Source organism: Phascolarctos cinereus, unplaced genomic scaffold (assembly GCF_003287225.1).
Source record: "Phascolarctos cinereus isolate Bilbo 61053 unplaced genomic scaffold, phaCin_HiC Scaffold_3;HRSCAF=262, whole genome shotgun sequence".
Taxonomy (NCBI): Eukaryota; Metazoa; Chordata; class Mammalia; order Diprotodontia; family Phascolarctidae; genus Phascolarctos; species Phascolarctos cinereus.
In genome coordinates this window covers 188,387,461-188,404,248 of record NW_027555736.1, presented here as the reverse complement: position 1 = coordinate 188,404,248, position 16,788 = coordinate 188,387,461, and the positions used below count along the sequence as shown (strand labels likewise).

The 16,788-nt window shown below is 43.1% G+C and overlaps 2 protein-coding genes across 2 annotated transcripts in view; both read left to right on the top strand.

The window, feature by feature from the left end:
• The first annotated feature begins 71 nt into the window (after positions 1-71).
• Positions 72-16,788, top strand: part of LCMT2 (leucine carboxyl methyltransferase 2) — a 34,307-nt gene continuing 17,590 nt past the window's right edge. Inside the window, exon 1 of the mRNA XM_021009182.2 lies at positions 72-2,481. Coding sequence (XP_020864841.1) covers positions 72-2,138 — 2,067 coding nt within the window. The 3' untranslated portion in view covers positions 2,139-2,481. The remainder of the gene's footprint in view (positions 2,482-16,788) is intronic.
• TGM7 (transglutaminase 7) overlaps positions 2,401-16,788 on the top strand; it is a 91,138-nt gene continuing 76,750 nt past the window's right edge. Inside the window, 1 exon segment of the mRNA XM_078151370.1 lies at positions 2,401-2,481. Coding sequence (XP_078007496.1) covers positions 2,412-2,481 — 70 coding nt within the window. The 5' untranslated portion in view covers positions 2,401-2,411.

Genomic DNA, 16,788 nt, shown 5'->3' with positions numbered 1-16,788 from the left:
CCACGCGTTGGTAAGCGCCCTTCCGGCCCGTCAGCACGTGTTTCCAGCCCTCCAGTCGGGTACCGGCGGCTATGGGCCCACGCGGCCGCGAACGCCGGGCCGGGGCGGTGCAGAGTACGAACGACAGCAGTTCACTCAGCAAGTGCTCCCTCGCGGCGCATGGTTACGTGCGCGATCCCTTTGCGGCGTTGCTGGTCGCTGGCGCCCCGCGGCGCGCGCCACTCATCCACCGCGGCTACTACGTGCGCGCGCGGGCCGTGAGGCACTGTGTGCGCGCCTTCCTGGAGAGCGCTCCCGCCGAGGGCGGCGGGCCGCGCCGGCAGATCCTATCGCTGGGCGCGGGATCCGACTCACTCTACTTCCGCCTGAAAGCCGCGGGCCGCCTGGCTCGGGCCGCCGTGTGGGAAGTGGACTTCCCGGACGTGGCCGAGCGTAAGGCGGCGAGGATTCGCGCCTCGCCGGAGCTGGCCGCGTTGGCTGGGCCGCCCCTGAGTGCGGCGGACCTGGGCCTCGGCCCCGACTCGGCGCTGCGCTTCGCCGGCGAGGACTACCGCCTCCTGGGCAGCGACCTGCGCGACGTGCCGGCGCTGAGCGACGCCCTGGCGGCGTCCGGCTTAGACGTCGGGGCGCCCACGCTGCTGCTGGCCGAGGCCGTGCTCTCGTACCTGGAGCCGGGCAGCGCCGCGGCCCTGCTGGCATGGGCCGCGGGCCGCTTCGCCGACGCCCTCTTCGTGCTCTACGAGCAGATGGGGCCTCACGACCCCTTCGGCCGGGTCATGCAGCGGCACTTCGAGCGCCTGAGCTCGCCTCTGCACGGGCTGGCCAGCTTCCCCGACGTGGCGGCCCAGCGGCGGCGCTTCCTTGACGCCGGCTGGGGCGCCTGCAGCGTGCTCGACATGAACGAGTTCTACCACGGCTTCCTCCCTGCCGAGGAGCGGAGGCGCGTCCAGACGCTCGAACCCTTCGATGAGTTTGAGGAGTGGCACCTCAAGTGTTCCCACTATTTCATCTTGGTGGCCTCAACCGCCGGCGGGCCGGGCCAGGCCATACTGCTGCCGCCCGTGGACACTCTTCCTCGGGTGGAGCCAGCCCCTCCGGTTGGCGTCTTGTCCGCCAGTATATTAGGGGAGGCCGAGGGCTGTGACTTGAAGCGGTTTGGCCATGCCTCGGCCCTCCTGGGCCCCGATGTTATCCTCAGCACAGGGGGCTTTGGTGAGCAGGAGGGGCGACATGCGAGGATGAGCAAGTGTCATGTGCTGTTTAGACAAGCCGGCTCTAGGTGGAATGCGAGCCACGTGTGTGGGAGTGGAGCCCAATGGGATGGACGTCTCTTCCACACCATGACCTCCTTCTCAGATACTCTGGTTCTTGTGCTGGGTGGGAGACTGTCCCCAGTGACTCCTGCCTTGGGGATGTACTGGCTCTGCTGCCCCTCCCCAGAGGGAAATGGTGCTGACAACCTGAAGGTGACCATCACAGAAGTTGGCCCAGGATCAGAGTTCCCCTCTCCACGATGGCGACACTCAGCTGCTAAGGTCCGTTGTCAAAGGCAGACATACTTGTTTGTGTATGGAGGACGAAATGGGAAGGATCCTGTGCTAGGTGACTGGCATTTTCTACACCTGGACACAATGACGTGGGTCAGTTTCCCAGTAGAAGGGCCAGAACCTGATGCTCGACACTCTCATAGTGCCTGCAGTTGGAAGGGAGGAGCCCTCATTGCAGGAGGCCTGAGTGTTTCAGAGGAACCACTGAGCTCTGTACACTTTCTGAAACCAGTCCCTAATGGATTTTGTTGGGAAAGGTTGGAGGTCCAGCCTCCTATCACCCCAAGATATTCTCACACAGCCCATGTATTTGATGGAAAGCTGCTGCTGGTAGGAGGAGTCTGGATTCATTCCTCCTCTGTTCCTGGAGTGACAGTAATTGACCTGACCACAAAACTAAGTTCTGAATACCATATTGACACAACCTGTGTTCCATGGCCTCTAATGCTGCACAACCATACCAGCATCTTCCTACCAGAAGAGCAACAGCTCCTCCTTCTTGGAGGGGGTGGGAACTGCTTTTCTTTTGGTACCCACTTTAATCCCCACCCAGTCACTTTGGACATCTCTTCTTTGAGGCCTAGGCAATGATTGCTACGGTTCATATAGTAAATAGGTTGATTTGGTGTGAAATGTCCAAAATTAGGAAGTTGATGTTCCAACTCCTGAAATGTGGAGATTTTCTCTGAGAGAAACAGACCATGTGTAGGAAATCACAGATAGGGTAGTTAAATTATGACAGCAGATGAGGCCATGTAAGAGGCTATGGAAGGGTACCTGGGATTGTAGGTGAATAAGACAACCACATACCACTCTTTGCCTGCAAAAAACCAAACTACTAGTCTGAAGCACAAATGGAGCAGCATGAAGAAGCGGCTTGAACAAGAACAGGGGAATAATTCCCAAGAAAACTTGCAAATCTGCATTTGCAAAGGTATCATTTCAGTCTATGTTTTACCACTTAGTTTTGTCTCTGTGTAATCAGTTTAGGTTACAAATTTCCAGTTAGCTTATTTCTTTAAGTTTGTTTTTGTTTGTTTAAAATAAGTTTATTAATTTTTTTTATGTATTCATAATTTGTCCCTCCCACTACACCTCCCCTCCACCCCATGAAAACCAAAACCCTTATCATAAATATATATAATAAAGCAAAACAAATTCTCACTTTGGCCTTGCTCCAAAATATGTTTCTGCATTTTAAGTTCATCGTCTCTGGCCTGAGGCAAGTGTCATCTTTAGTCTCCTGAACTTATGTTTTATAATTGCATTGATCAAAGTCTAAAGCCTTTAATCAAATTGTTTTTCTCTACAGTTTTGTCCTATAAATTGTTCATTTTCTCACTTCACTCTATATCAATTCATCGAAGTCTTCCCAGTTTCCTCTGGAGTTGTCATTTCTTATGGCATGATAATATTCCGCTGTGTTTATACATCATAATTTGTTTCACCACTCCCCAATAAGACAGCTACTTAGTTTCCAATTTGGGGCTACTATGAAAAGAACTGCTAAGATATTTTTGTAGGTATAGGTCCCTTTCCTCTTCCTTTGTTCTCTTTGAGTTATAGGCCTAGTGGTATATCTGGGTTCATTTTAGTAACTTTTGGAGCTTAGATCCATGTTCATTTTCCAGAAGGTTTATACTAACTTGTAGTTCTACCAGCAGTGTACCAGTGTCCCTATTTTCCCTCAGTTCCTCCAATAATTGTCATTTTCTCTTTATTTTTGATGGGTGTTGTAAAACCTTAAAGCTTCTTTAATTGGCATTTCTCTAAATATTTAGTGATTTAAAACACTTGATAGGATAACTTGGATTTCTTTCTTTGAAAACTTGTATATATCCTTTGTCTGTCTCTTGGGGATTAGCTCTCAGTTTCATAAATTTGAACCCATTCCTTACGTATCTTGGATATGAAACCTTTATCAGAGGAACTTGTTGCAATCAATTGGATTTTGTACAATACCTTGCACACAGTTCATACAATAATAAATTGTTAGTAATGAATCTTGAATTCTTGACCTTAAATCTGAACTTCTTGTACTGAGCCGCACATCACCTCCTGCTCAAAATATATAACCTTGTGAGGTAAGGAGTACAAATATTTATACACTTTTTAGGGATGAGGAAATGGAGATTCGGGTTAAGTGACTTGCCCAAGGTCACATCAAGCATCAGATCTGTGTTATGCTAAGGTGCCTTTACACTAGTCATGGTCTTTGAGGCTTTAAGGATATGGAGGAAAAGCAGGTATGCATAGGCAAAAGTTCAGCAGGCAGTGGTTCTAGAACAGGTGTCCAAAGGCTTCTAAATGGCAATCTTGAGGCAATGTGTTCATAGGTAACACCAGTATCCGGAATGAGGGGAGGAGCTTGAAGTAGACAGTACCCCTGTGAGAAAGGTTTTAGTTGCTGGTATATGTATTTGTGTCCCAAGGAAAAGTGTGAACTTAGAATATGATAGGGAAAGGGGGCCTGGATATTCAAAAGAGAGTTATAGAAATGATATTATGAGATGTTGTGTGGGAAGATAATTTCTCTCTATCCAGGGGAGAGCCCTAGGTTTGAAGGGCATTTGTGGTTATGTAGAGTGTTGTAGAAGGGCACGTTAGAAGCAGCTAAGTGGTACAGTAAATATGTTGGGTCTGGAGTCAGGAAGACCCAAGTTCAGATGTGGGATCTGACATGTACTATGTGTGATTTTGGGCAAGTCACTTAACTTCTCTGTACCTCAGTTTTCCCATCTATAAAATGGGGATATCACCTACTTCCTAGGGATTTTTTCAGAATTAAATGAGACAGTAAAGCAGTTAGCACAGTGCCGATAAGCTCTGTATAATATTATTACCCAGAGATTTGTTGTGGCAGATACATCAACGTCTGGAGCATATCAAGTAACCTCAAGCAAAAAGACCTAGATTAAAACCTCAAGGCCCAAAATGAGATAGTGGGTCAAAATCAGAGCTACTGATAAGCAGAAAACAGGACACTGGTGCATTGTTGGTGGGGCTTCTAATTAGTCTAGCCATTCTGGAAATGCCTACAGGAGGAATGATCTTAGATATCCCATGGTCTGTAAGACTCATAGAAAGCCTGAATGATTCTGCCATAGGGCAACATGGCGTAGAAGATCAAGTGGCCTCAGAGTCAGAGAACCTGAGTTCAAAATCCCATTTACTCACTGGGATCATAGGGAGGTCATTTAATTTCTCAGAGACCCAGTTTCCTTATTTATAAAATTTAGGTAGAAATAACTTGCACTACTGCTTTCATAGGCTTCTTCTGAGGAAGGTGCTGTGCAAGTCTTAAGTTGATATTGATGTGTAAGTGATTTAATCTGTGGCCTAGAACCGTCTTGGTTTGCAGGAGTCCTTGAGATGAGCTGGTCATAGACACAACTGACCTTTTAGTTCTGCTGCCGTATACCCCCAAGCCTATCCAAAAGTGAACACAACCACCTAAATTCCCTTCAGAAGTACCTTTAGGCCTTCAAGTGAACATTCTTAAGTCTAGATATCTATGAGCTAGACCTGGAATCACTGTGAACCACAGAGGCCTTTAATTCTTCCCAGCTGGATCCGCATCCCCTGATTAGTCTGGAAATAGGCTGAATTGGTAGTGGGAGCAGAAAGAGAGAGAAAAATTGCTTGTTGTGTGCCAGGCATTGTGCTAAGCAGAGAGGATACAAATACAAGAAAAAATAAAAGTAGTCCCTACCCTCCAGGAGTTTACTACACTCTAATGAAGGAAGATAACACAAAAGTACGTGAAAAGCAGGATGGGGCCAGGCATGGTGTCAAAGTCAGGAAAAGTTTAGAAGCAAAGACAGGAACAGAATGAAGGCCACCATGTTGGCCTGGGCCGTAATCCAAAAATGGAAGGATCAAGTAGGGATTTCACCAATGGGAAAAGGGAACCTGCATAGTGGAAGGGTGTTGTGAGGTGAATAGACCCCAAGCTCCAAGGCAGCTGAGGAATGGTAGCAAAGTATAGAAAAGCAGAACAAATTCACTTGTCTCTTCCCACCCCCCATTCCCCTAGAAAATGACAGTGTGGTATAGTAGGGAGAATGCTAGACTTGAAATGAGAACATGGGGATTCAGGTCCCAACTCTGATTCTTTCTAGTGGGTTGTTCTGTGCAATACACACAACCTGTCTGAGCTCAGTTTCCACATCTGCAACATGTTTGCACCATCTATCTCACAGGATTATTATGAGGAAAGTGCTTTGTAAATCTTGGAGCACTATATTAAAAAAAATTTTTTTTAAGTCCCTTTCTCCACAGACATGCCAGGTCTTTTCACTCTATCCAGTATGGAAGATACTCTCTTGGACCATGCTGTCAACATTGCAACCTAAGTAATTTCAGGTAGTACTAATAACTCACATTTTTATACCACCATATACTTAATTTAAAAATAGCATAGTGTTATAAGAGTAAGCCTTCTGGTCTTGAGACCACCATGACAGTTTCCCATGAAGGGTAGCTATAGCTTAGAATCTATGCATGAAAACCATTGTTTTATGATTAGGCCTTATGGTTTTGAGGCTGAAAGCTTATAGAACATACTTGTGGAAAAATACTGACAACATTTTTCAAAGGTTGGTATAGCCATGTCCTCCAAATAATGTTTTGTCTACCAGCTGTTCTCCCTGAAAACAATCCCCCCGAAATAATATTTTGTCCTGACCCTGATACACAATTTGGCCAGCTCCAGGGAGGCCATCCAAAATCATAGTATAAGAACCTCACTCTCAAAAGAGCACTTTAGAGCACTCCTTCCTGCTGGAGCATATGCTGCTCTCCAGCAGGAGCACAACTTCCTGCTGAATGGACCCATACCTGTGCTCCCCCTTGCAGCACTGTCCTTACATTAGTTATGCTCTGTCAGTGTGTATGACTGAGTTGTATGTTGGGTATCCTTTTCTTCTCTTCCCTTTCCCCTCTTCCTCGTTGTTTGCAATAAAGCTTTGCACTGAACTGACTCCCATTGTTTTGTATTCTCAGCACCTGAACTCAGTAAGGGGCTGTTTTTCCTGATGTCTCAAGCTGGCGATGGGTCTTTCCTTAGGCATAAACTGGGTATCCAGAGAAGGACTTAACCTATTGACAGCTGCCCCTGTCAGGGGACTGTGAGCCCCGTTGTAGAAAGCAAGGGCTAATAGGTGAGCCCTATGTCCTTCCAGGAGGGAATCCCTTGTGCCAGAAGACTGTCACAAAACATATAGATCCTAATTTTCTTTACAACCTTATTTCTTATAGATGTAGAAAAAAATCCAGAGAAGGAATGTAACATTCAGTATTACCTTTTTTTTTTTTTAGGCAATTGGGGTTAAGTGAGTTGCCCAGGGTCACACGGCTAATAAGTGTCAATTGTTTGGTCTGAGAGCACATTTGAACTCAGGTCCTCCTGATTTCAGGCCCACTGCTCCACCTAGCTGCCCCAGGTCAGTATTACTTTTAAGAGACAGTACCAGGTGCTGAGCCCAAATCTTGCATTTCCAAAGGCCAGTGCTTTATATTAAATCTTTCACACTGTGCTATAAGGAAGCAAAGAAAGAAACAAACATTTATTCAGCACCTACTATGTGCTAAGGACTGTGGTAAGCACTTTACAAATCTTTCATTTAATCCTCCTGGGAGGGAGGTGCTATTATTATCCCCAATTTCAAGTTAAGGGTACTGAGGCAAACAGGTCTTGCTTGACTTGCTCAGGGGTCACACAGCTAAGCCTGTGCTTGTACTGGGATCTTCCTGACTCTTGGCCCAGCACTTTATCCACTGTGCCATCTATCTGCCTCTGCCTATGATGAGGTGATTAAGAGGGACAGGAAAATTTGGAATTTTTTTTAGGTGAGGAGTTTGGTGGATTTTTTTTTTCATAATATATGCCAAACCTTAATTAAAAGTAGTAAAGTATTCCCCTGTGTACTGGCCAGCATCTTGTATTGTGACTAATCGGGCTTGTTCTTCCCACAGAAATCACCCACATTTTCTGTAAGCTATTACCAGATTAAGGATGCCCTTCCCCACCTTTTAGCCCATACATGCATCATGCACCTCCCAGTCCCCTCATTAGAACACTTATGAAACTACAGCTTGTCCCAGCATTTACTTTGTGGCCTCATGGGCAAGTGCTTCCTGACCAGAGGCTTATTGTAAATGGTCTGTGGAAATTACATCTGTGTCCCAGCTCCAGCATGAATGAGGAATTTAGTCATAAATGTTGCCATCCCAGCCTACCCCTAAACTAACTCTCTCTCTCTCTCTCTCTCTCTCTCTCTCTCTCTCTCTCTCTCTCTCTCTCTCTCTCTCTCTCTCTCTCCTCCCCCCCTCTCCCTCTCCCTCTCCCTCCCCCCCCTTTCTCTCTGTCTGTTTCTCCTCTCTCCCTCTTCCCCTTCTATCTTCCTCCCCCCCACTTTTCTCTCTGTTACTCCCTCCCTCTCTCTGTTTCCTTCTTTGTCTCCCTTTCTGTCTCTCTGTCTCCCTCCCCCTATCTCTCTCTCTGTTTCTCTGTCTTTCTCTTTCTCTCCCTACCTCTCTGTCTCTGCCTCCTCTCTTTTTCTCTCCCTCTCTTTCTCTATCTCTGCCTCTCTCTTTTCCTCTTTCATTTCCTCCCTCCTTTCCATCCCTCCCATTGGTGTGGGGGATGCCTTCCCTACAACTGAGAGTCTTAAGAAATTGCCCAGAGTCAGTGTGTGTCTAAACTCAGGTCTTCCTGACTCAACTCAATCCATGATGCCAATTTGTCTCTTTCCTCTAAACTCTTTACTTAAAGCCCATGCTGAGAACAGCACAGGAAGAGAAAGTAGAAATATCCTTGCTTCCCTAGGCCAGGGAGACCAAGGTGACAAATGGTGGAGCCATCTATTTTATATCAATCCATCAGAGGCACAATAAGAATTTGTTATACCAGATGGCCTCCCTTCCCTCCCCCCCATGAAAGGTAAGAACTCCTGTTCTAAAATATGCACTGAATGTAGGTGGTTTGTAGAGCTCAATGCCATCACATTCTTGTTGTGCTTCCTAAGTATGGTGACTAAACTTCCATCTTTCTAAAGCTTTAGTCCTCCTCAATGATGTTAGCAAATAATCATGTGTCTGCTCTAGAGAACCTAGGTTTCCTTGGTCTTTCCCCTGTACCTTTTCTTTTTGGCTGGGCAGTGGGGTTAAGTGACTTGCCCAGGGTCACACAGCTAGTGTCAAGTGTCTGAGTCCAGATTTGAACTCAGGTCCTCCTGACTCCAGGGCCGGTGCTCTTGTCTACTGCACCACCTAGCTGCCCCTCCCCTGTACCTTGAACCTCTGTCTTACACTATATCCATTCTATGATAATTACTATATGGTGGAGCAGTGGATGGAGCACTGAGTTCAAGTTCAGCCTCAGACACTTGCTACCTGTGTGACCCTGGGAAGGTCACTTAATCTCTGTTTGCTTCAGTCTCCTCATCTGTAAAATGGGGATAATAGTAGTGCCTACTTCTCTGGGTTGTGAGGTTGAAATGATATAATAATTGAAAAGCACTTAGCATAGTGCCTGTCGTATAATAAGCACTATATAAATGTTAGGTGTTATATTCTAATATTCTATATTCTATCATCATACATTATGACATCCCTCTTGATTATATCATCATTATATCATATCATGTTCTAATATCCCTTTGTGGTTATCTCCAGTTTATCTTGCACATATCTTGTTTGTACATGGTTGTTGGCATGTTGTCTCCTCTATTAGACCATGACCTCCTTAAGGGCATGAACTTTTGTTTTTTGTTTTGGTATTCCCAGTGCTTAGCACAGTGCCTGGCACATAGTAAGCTCTTAATAAATACATCTTGACCTGTGACACGATTACTACTCAGAAGCAACTCACGGTCACTCTTGAGCGCCACCAATTCCCTCTCTCCTCCTCCTTCCCTGCTTCTTTGTACTCTCTTCCCCCCTGTCTCCTTTGATTCTTATTACCTGTATGACCTTGGGTAAATCACGTAACCTCTCTAGGCTTCTGTTTCTGTAAATGAGAGCTCTGAACCTGATGGCCCCTAAGGTCCTTTCCAAATCCAGAATCTATGATCTTACAGTCTTCTGGGACACACTTCCATATTATGGCCGCAAACCCAAGTGATAATTCAGGAAGACACCGATTGTAAAAGTGGTTGGGCGAGAAGGAAAAAGGCCGCGTTGAATGTTCAGTGACTCTTGGAAAAAAGAAGTCTCTTTCCCCGAGAGTGTATTCCATGAGCAAGAGAAGAGTTAATTAAAGGTGTAGATGCAAAATATGTAAAATGTCCTTAATGTAGGATTATGTGTGGTGAAATCATGACAATATTACCTATCCAATATACTGATGACAGTTTAAACCTGGTTTAAAAGCCAGACTTTCTGGGTGAAGTCAGAGATATAAAGTAAACTAGAAAATAAGATTGCAAATATTAGTCAATTATAGCTGATTTTGTTATTTAGACGGATAGAAGAAAAGTATGTAAAATAGAAATTATGAAACTTTATTCTCTAAAGTTGACAGAACTTTATAGAAAGACACAGAGTAGTCAACTGAAATGAGTTTTTATCCCACAAATTAGACAATTGTGGGGCCACTCACAATGCCTTAGACTTAAAAATACTTTCTAATGGCTGAGTAGTGGTCTGGGTGTGCAAACAAAAATAGATACATTGAGAGTTGAGTGAAAAATTCCAACTCCTCAAATAAGATCAGAGATGTTTTTCTGTATCCAGAAAAGTGGTGTTTTGAGTACTACTATGATGGCCTATTGTTTGCTAATAGATAGGCAGACTTCAAAAGCTCCTGCCAATTGTGACTGCTGTGAGCACAGTAAAGACTTTAAAGACCCTCGGTTTAGGTAAATGCTTTGATCTAATGAAGTCAGACTACTTTTGGAACCCCTGGTTTCTACACACCATTGGTGAAGTATGGGAGTGAAAAAGTTGCATGGTTTCTACTCTCTATACCTTTCCTCTCTCTGTTTAAATAATGCAACTGTGATTGGCTAATGTTTGTAACCTCATTTTCTAAGCCTATTACTTCATGTCCTCCTCATTTTCCTTGACTTCAGCCCAAAGAATCCTCATCACATTATTAACCTAGATTTAAATACCATCAGATGCACTAGATAGCATTATAATGCCTCTTGCAGTTTACACAGAATAGTCTGGTTTTGGAATTGTTCATTTTAGCAAGCTGGACCCCATATTCTTCCCCACCATTGAGACCTTCCATTTCTGCCTTGAATAGCACACCAACCAACCTCTGCTTTCCCTAAATTGGAAGAATGATTAGGCTTTTAAAAAAATATAACAAGGAATATGAGAACTAAACAAACAAACAAAATACATCATCGGAGTTAGTTAACCTTCCGGAAAACTTAATCTGAGGTACTGGAGACATGCAATTAAAAAAAGGTAGAACACAAAAGGAATCTTTCTTGGATTTTGGGATGCTTCACTAAGCATGACCTGGTGTTTAACTCTGAATGAGTTTAATGGAAAAAGACAAAAAGACCTTGCCCTAATTTTTCTGTGAAAAGTCATTTGCCACTTAATTATCAAACTAAGGTATTTCATGCTGGGAATTAAACTTCGGTGGGACTAATTATTATGATATGATACTTTGTACTTTCTTCCTCATTCCCTACCCCTCATTTCCAGGGTCTTCATCAGGATCCAATCTGTGATTCATATTTGTTCTACTTATTTAAGAAAAAATAGTAAAACTTGTTTCATGGCTATGGTTATGTCAATTACAGAACAAGGAAGGCAACCAAAACTTAAAAAAATTTTTTTAAACAACCCATAATTCTACCCACATGTTCTCCACCTCCATAACTAACTAATCCCCCAGTCAAAAGATGACAAAAAGGATCCTGGATTCACTTAGCATATCTTTGTATAACGGAGTCTACCAATATTCAGACTAGTAGCCAGTTTCATGAAGGAAAATTTATACATGATTTTGTCTAGAACTAGTAATGAATTTTCAGTTTAAGTTTGAGCAATGCCCTTGCTTTTGTAATGTAATGATGTTCACTGATTCATATCTTACATGAGATCTGAGTTTCTGAGTATTCACTTCTGAGTGCCTATGTCAGCTTTCAAGAAAAGAACATCATACAACTCTTTGATCTCTGCTTTAATAACATCTGCTTCCTTCTTAGGGTGGTGCCTTAGGAAGCTGGTTGGAGCTGCAATTTCTAAATGCCAGTGCTTCGTATGTACTAAGGACACAAAGCTAGGGTGGTGGGAAGGGGAATTGCATTTTCACAAGTGGGCGATGTGGAACTATAAAGCAGCTATTGAACCTGGAGCTCCCCACCCCATGCCTGACATCACCTTGGAATCCAGGTATTCCTATGGATCCAACCTAATTTACACAGAATCTCAGGGATCCCTTTGAAGTGGCCCAATTTGTGGAACTGCTGGCTGAGGCTAGGTCAGGATCGGGGCAGTGATAAATTTGGTCTCTAGGTTGTTTTGGAATAATAGGGAGATTTTAGCATCCCCCCACTCCCATCCTCTACATTGATTCCTCTCTTCCCACTGGAAAACCTGGATGGTGTAACTGAGTAATAAAGTATCTGAATTAGAAACACAACTTCTAGCCCTAGAGGGAAAGTCAGAAAAAAACCTCCAACAATTTTACCATGAAGTACCCACAAGCCTCTGGCTGCTACTGGGCATTTGTCTAAACAAGAGGTACCTATAGTAAGGGCAAAATGGGTAAAAGAGGAGGAGCACGGTGGGGAAGTCAACTTACTTTGGAGGCATCTTACTTGAACATTGCCATGATGAGGACGTAAAAAAACCCCAGCTTTATTGTTTTTGGTCTTTGTGTGTATGCATACACACATATATATATATTTATGTATGTATATTTATATGTATAGTATATGTTTACACATACATATAGAGCTGTGAGGGTTCTGTCCTTCTATTTTTTTAATATGTATTAGTATGTATTAGTCCTTAGTATGTAGTAAGTACTAAGTACTCTATGTAAGTGTGTGTGTGTGTGTGTGTGTGTGTGTGTGTGTGTGTGTGAGAGAGAGGGAGAGAGAGAGAGTGCGAGTGAGAGAGTACAGGGAAGGGAGGGGTTGGGGGATGGTCAGTTGTTTTTCAGTTGTTTTTCAGTTTTGTCTAACTTTTCATAACCCCATTTGGAGCTTTCTTGGCAAAGATACTGGAATAGTTTGCCATTTCCTTCTCCAGCTCATTTTACAGATGAGGAAACTGAGACAAACAGGGTTAAGTGACTTGGCCAGGATGACACAGCTGGAACCAGACCTCAGAGGCCTTCTAGTCCAAAGTCCTCATTCTGCAGGCAAGTAAATCCACCTCAGCTAAAACTTACTTAAACCAGGGAGGGGAAGCAATTTGCCCAGTGTCACACAAGTCGTCGGTGTAAGAGGTGGAATTTTAACCCACATTCTTTGACTCCAGAGCCAGCGTTCTCTCCACTGTACCCTGCCACCTAATAACAAAGAAAAACATTTAAGCAAAGTCAGCTGACCCAGAAACCATGCCTATGTACCACTTTCCCCATCTGTAGTCCCTTCCTTTCTAGTGAGAAGGTATTTGTCCTTATCCATTCTCTAAGACTGAGATTATTCATTCATTACAATTCATAAGAGTTCAACCACTTTTTTAATGTTATAATTTACCTTGTTATAGTCATTGTGATACTGTCCTTTTGGTTCTTATTTCTTTACTTTCTTTCACTTCATATAGGTTTTCATATATTTCTTTGAATTCCTCATCACTTATTTCTTATGACAATAATATTATAATATTCTATTACAGTCATATATCATAATTACTTCACTCATTCCCTTATAAATGGATATCCATTTTGTTTCTAGTTTTTTGTCATGTTTTTACTATCACAGAGGGCTGCTATGAATATTTTATTATATATAGGACCTTTCTGTCATTGATCTTGGGTGCATGCCCAATAGTAGGATCCCTGGATCAAAGGATATGACTTTTGTCAAATAATTCCAAATTGTTTTCCAGAACAGTTGGATGAATTCACAGCTCCATCAGTAGTGTATTAGTGAGATAAGGGCTTTTTGCTATATGCGTTTTGATTTATTCTTTTGATGTCCTGTGTCACCAACTTCCTGGGGGAAGGAGGAAAAGGAATTGTTGGAGTTACATTAGATTTCTTCCATTAGTTCCATAGGTTTCTCCCCTTCCCCTCCTTTGTACTCCCCCATTCCAGTTTCCACACTCTAATGTCCTACAATCCTATTTGATGTGTCATAAAACCTTAGGGAATTTGATAGAGTCATTAGAACAAATACATGCCTTTTCTCAGGAATTCCTGCCCCCTGCCTCTGCTTCCTACACGACCCGAGAGACAGCAAGATTCTAGGCACACAAGGATCTAGAGATGGAAAGGGCATTAAAGGCTGTCTGCTTCATTTGTTACATGAGACAGAGATTAAATGACCTACCTGCAATTGCACAGCTAATACATACACAGATAGAGACCATGGAGTCAGGATTCGAGTCAAATGTGATGTAATGGATGGACAAAAGTGTTGGCCTTGGAGTCAGGGGAAATCTGAGTTCACATCCTTTTCTGATACTTGGAAGCTATGCTAGCTATGTGACCCCAGTTGGGCAAGTATCTTGACTTTTTTGAGACTCAGTTTCCTCTCCTGTAAAACAGGGTTGATACTACATTGTCTAGGTTTTTGTGAGGAAAGTGTCTTGCAAAGAGTAAACTCAATACTTCTATGAATTTCTAATCTCATCAATGTAGGTATTCCTTCCAGTGAGGCAGATTGCTGACCATCCATGTCTTCTCCCTTTGTATGCCTTTTGTCCGTGTCCTCCCAGAAATCCTCCACGAGGGTTCCCAATCTAGATCTCTTGGTATAGTATGGATACAGTGGCAGTTGTGGAGCACATAGACTGTCCATTGGGTATCTTTCACTTACTGGCCTATAGCATTTTCCATATACCTATCTTTTGCTTTATCCTCTTTCTTTATGCTTTTTTGTTAGTAGCATCTTGTAGGCTACTCATGACTACCATATGATTCTGTTGTCCATTAGGTGACTTTATTCAGAAACTATAGTCATAACCACATTGTATCACTGGAAGAATAGTTATTTTGATAATATGGGCCTTTTTTCTTAGATGTAACCACTATAAAGTTCTGAGGATGTTTATCAGTTGATGAGCTGAGTTCCTAAGCAGGACCTCCAGGGTACCCATAGAACCCTGAGGTCTTCCTCAGGAACTCAGGGTAAAGGACTGATTCTCTCTAGTGGTGTTCTGGTAAATATTTAACAATATTTAAATATTGTTATATGTGTGTGAAAATATGCACACACCTATTTTTAAGTTTAATCTTTATTATTAACATTTTCTCCTTCACTTAAGTCTAGACAAATCAGCAAAACAACAAATCAAATCCTGATTTAAAGTGTTTGCCAATTTCCAGGGTGTAAATGAAAATTTAACAATTGGCTGCCCTGAACTTATTCAAGAGGGCTCCAGCATACCCCTAATTCTCTAATTGTGTTTGCTCAAAAACGCATCCTGGTGTGTTCTCCCCAGTGTTAACCACCAAGGATCAGTACCCCAGTTTCAGGTAATTAGTTAATATCAGTTAGCTCTCACATATAGCAAGAACAGAAATAAAAACGTATCTTCCCTACACTAGTAGGGCTCACTTTCCCATATCCCAACTTTGAGAGAGTAGCAAATGTATAACCATTTCTACAAAGCATTTGCCCCTACACCAAGTTAACTTGTGAATTTGGCATCATCCTGGGACTGTGCCTCAGCTACTGCTGGTCTTGGCTTCTACTCCTTGGTGATGGGGCTGGTGCCTTGACTGGTAGCAAACTCAGGTCTAGATTCCTGTAATTAGATTTATGGTGGTTTGCTCTCTAGACCTTTCAAAGCTCACAAGGCCATAGCTGTTTCCAGTACTATTTTTCTGCCTCACTTAAATCCAATTCCTGTTGCAAATCAAGACATCGCCCTCATGATGTCATTGGTCCTCTTCGAGAACAAGGACAAGAGGCAGCTAGCTAGAGCAGTAAATAGAGCGGTGGCCCTGGAGTCAATCTAGTCTCAGACACTTACTAGCTGTGCGACCCTGGGCAAGTCACTTAACCCTTATTGCCTCTGGAAAAAAAAAAGGAGAATGAGGACTAATGATGAATAGCAGCAACCGAAAGCAGAAAAGAATGAATGCACAAAGAACAGAGATCCATGTTCATGACCTTGTGTGGGCCTAGATGGGGAGATTAATAATAGTTAATAAGAGTTATTAACATGAAAGCCCAAGGGCTTCCTCCCCACCCAGATGTTTACAGTAGCATGCCTTTCCTTCATCTGTCAGAAAGGAAAAAGAAACTGCTTCAGTTAGTGCTTTTTGAAGGCATTAACATTTCTGGATCAGTAGCCAATTAAGAGGCTCCTCTTCTTTGTGGAGTTAACAGACAGGAAGCAATATCTGTGCATGTTCCAGACTATGTAAAGATTGGTTTAGCCTCTGCAAGGCTCAAAGGTCTGGATTTGATCAGTCCCCTGTTACATAGAGAAGTTTGGGGTCATCAAAAGTGCAGGCAAAGGCAGTCTAGTCCACTCCCCTCCTTCAATTTTGAGCCCAAATCGTCATCTATCCACATTGCCTGTTCAAGATATATGTACTGATATATCAGTTCTGTGAATAATCTATATCACAGTCTGGACAACAGACATTTTTCATCCATTTGTTGTTGTTGTTGTTTTCTGTGTAGATAGTCAGGATAAGCAGGAGTATTCTGGTAAATGTTTAACAACCAGCTAGGCAATTGAGTGAAGAATGTATATATGATATACTTTTAAGTTTAATCTGAATTATTAACATTTTCTCCATCATTTCTTAAGTCATTACAGTCAACAAAACAATAAATTAGGCCCTGATTTATAGCATCTGCTTATTTCTAAGGTGTAAACGCTCTTACTGAAAATTTAACAAATGGCTCTTATGATCTGGGTCAAGCTGGCTCCAGCACACTCCTGTTTTTAATCCCCAGTTAGGAGGTTCTGCCACATTGCCATTCAGTCAACAAACATTTTTTAAGCACTTACTATGTGCCAGGGACTGTGCTAAGTGCTGGGGATATAAAAAAAAGACAAAAATAGTTCTTATCTTCAAGGAATTTAATCCTAATGGGGAAGACAACATGTAAATAACTAGGTACATACAAGATATGCACAG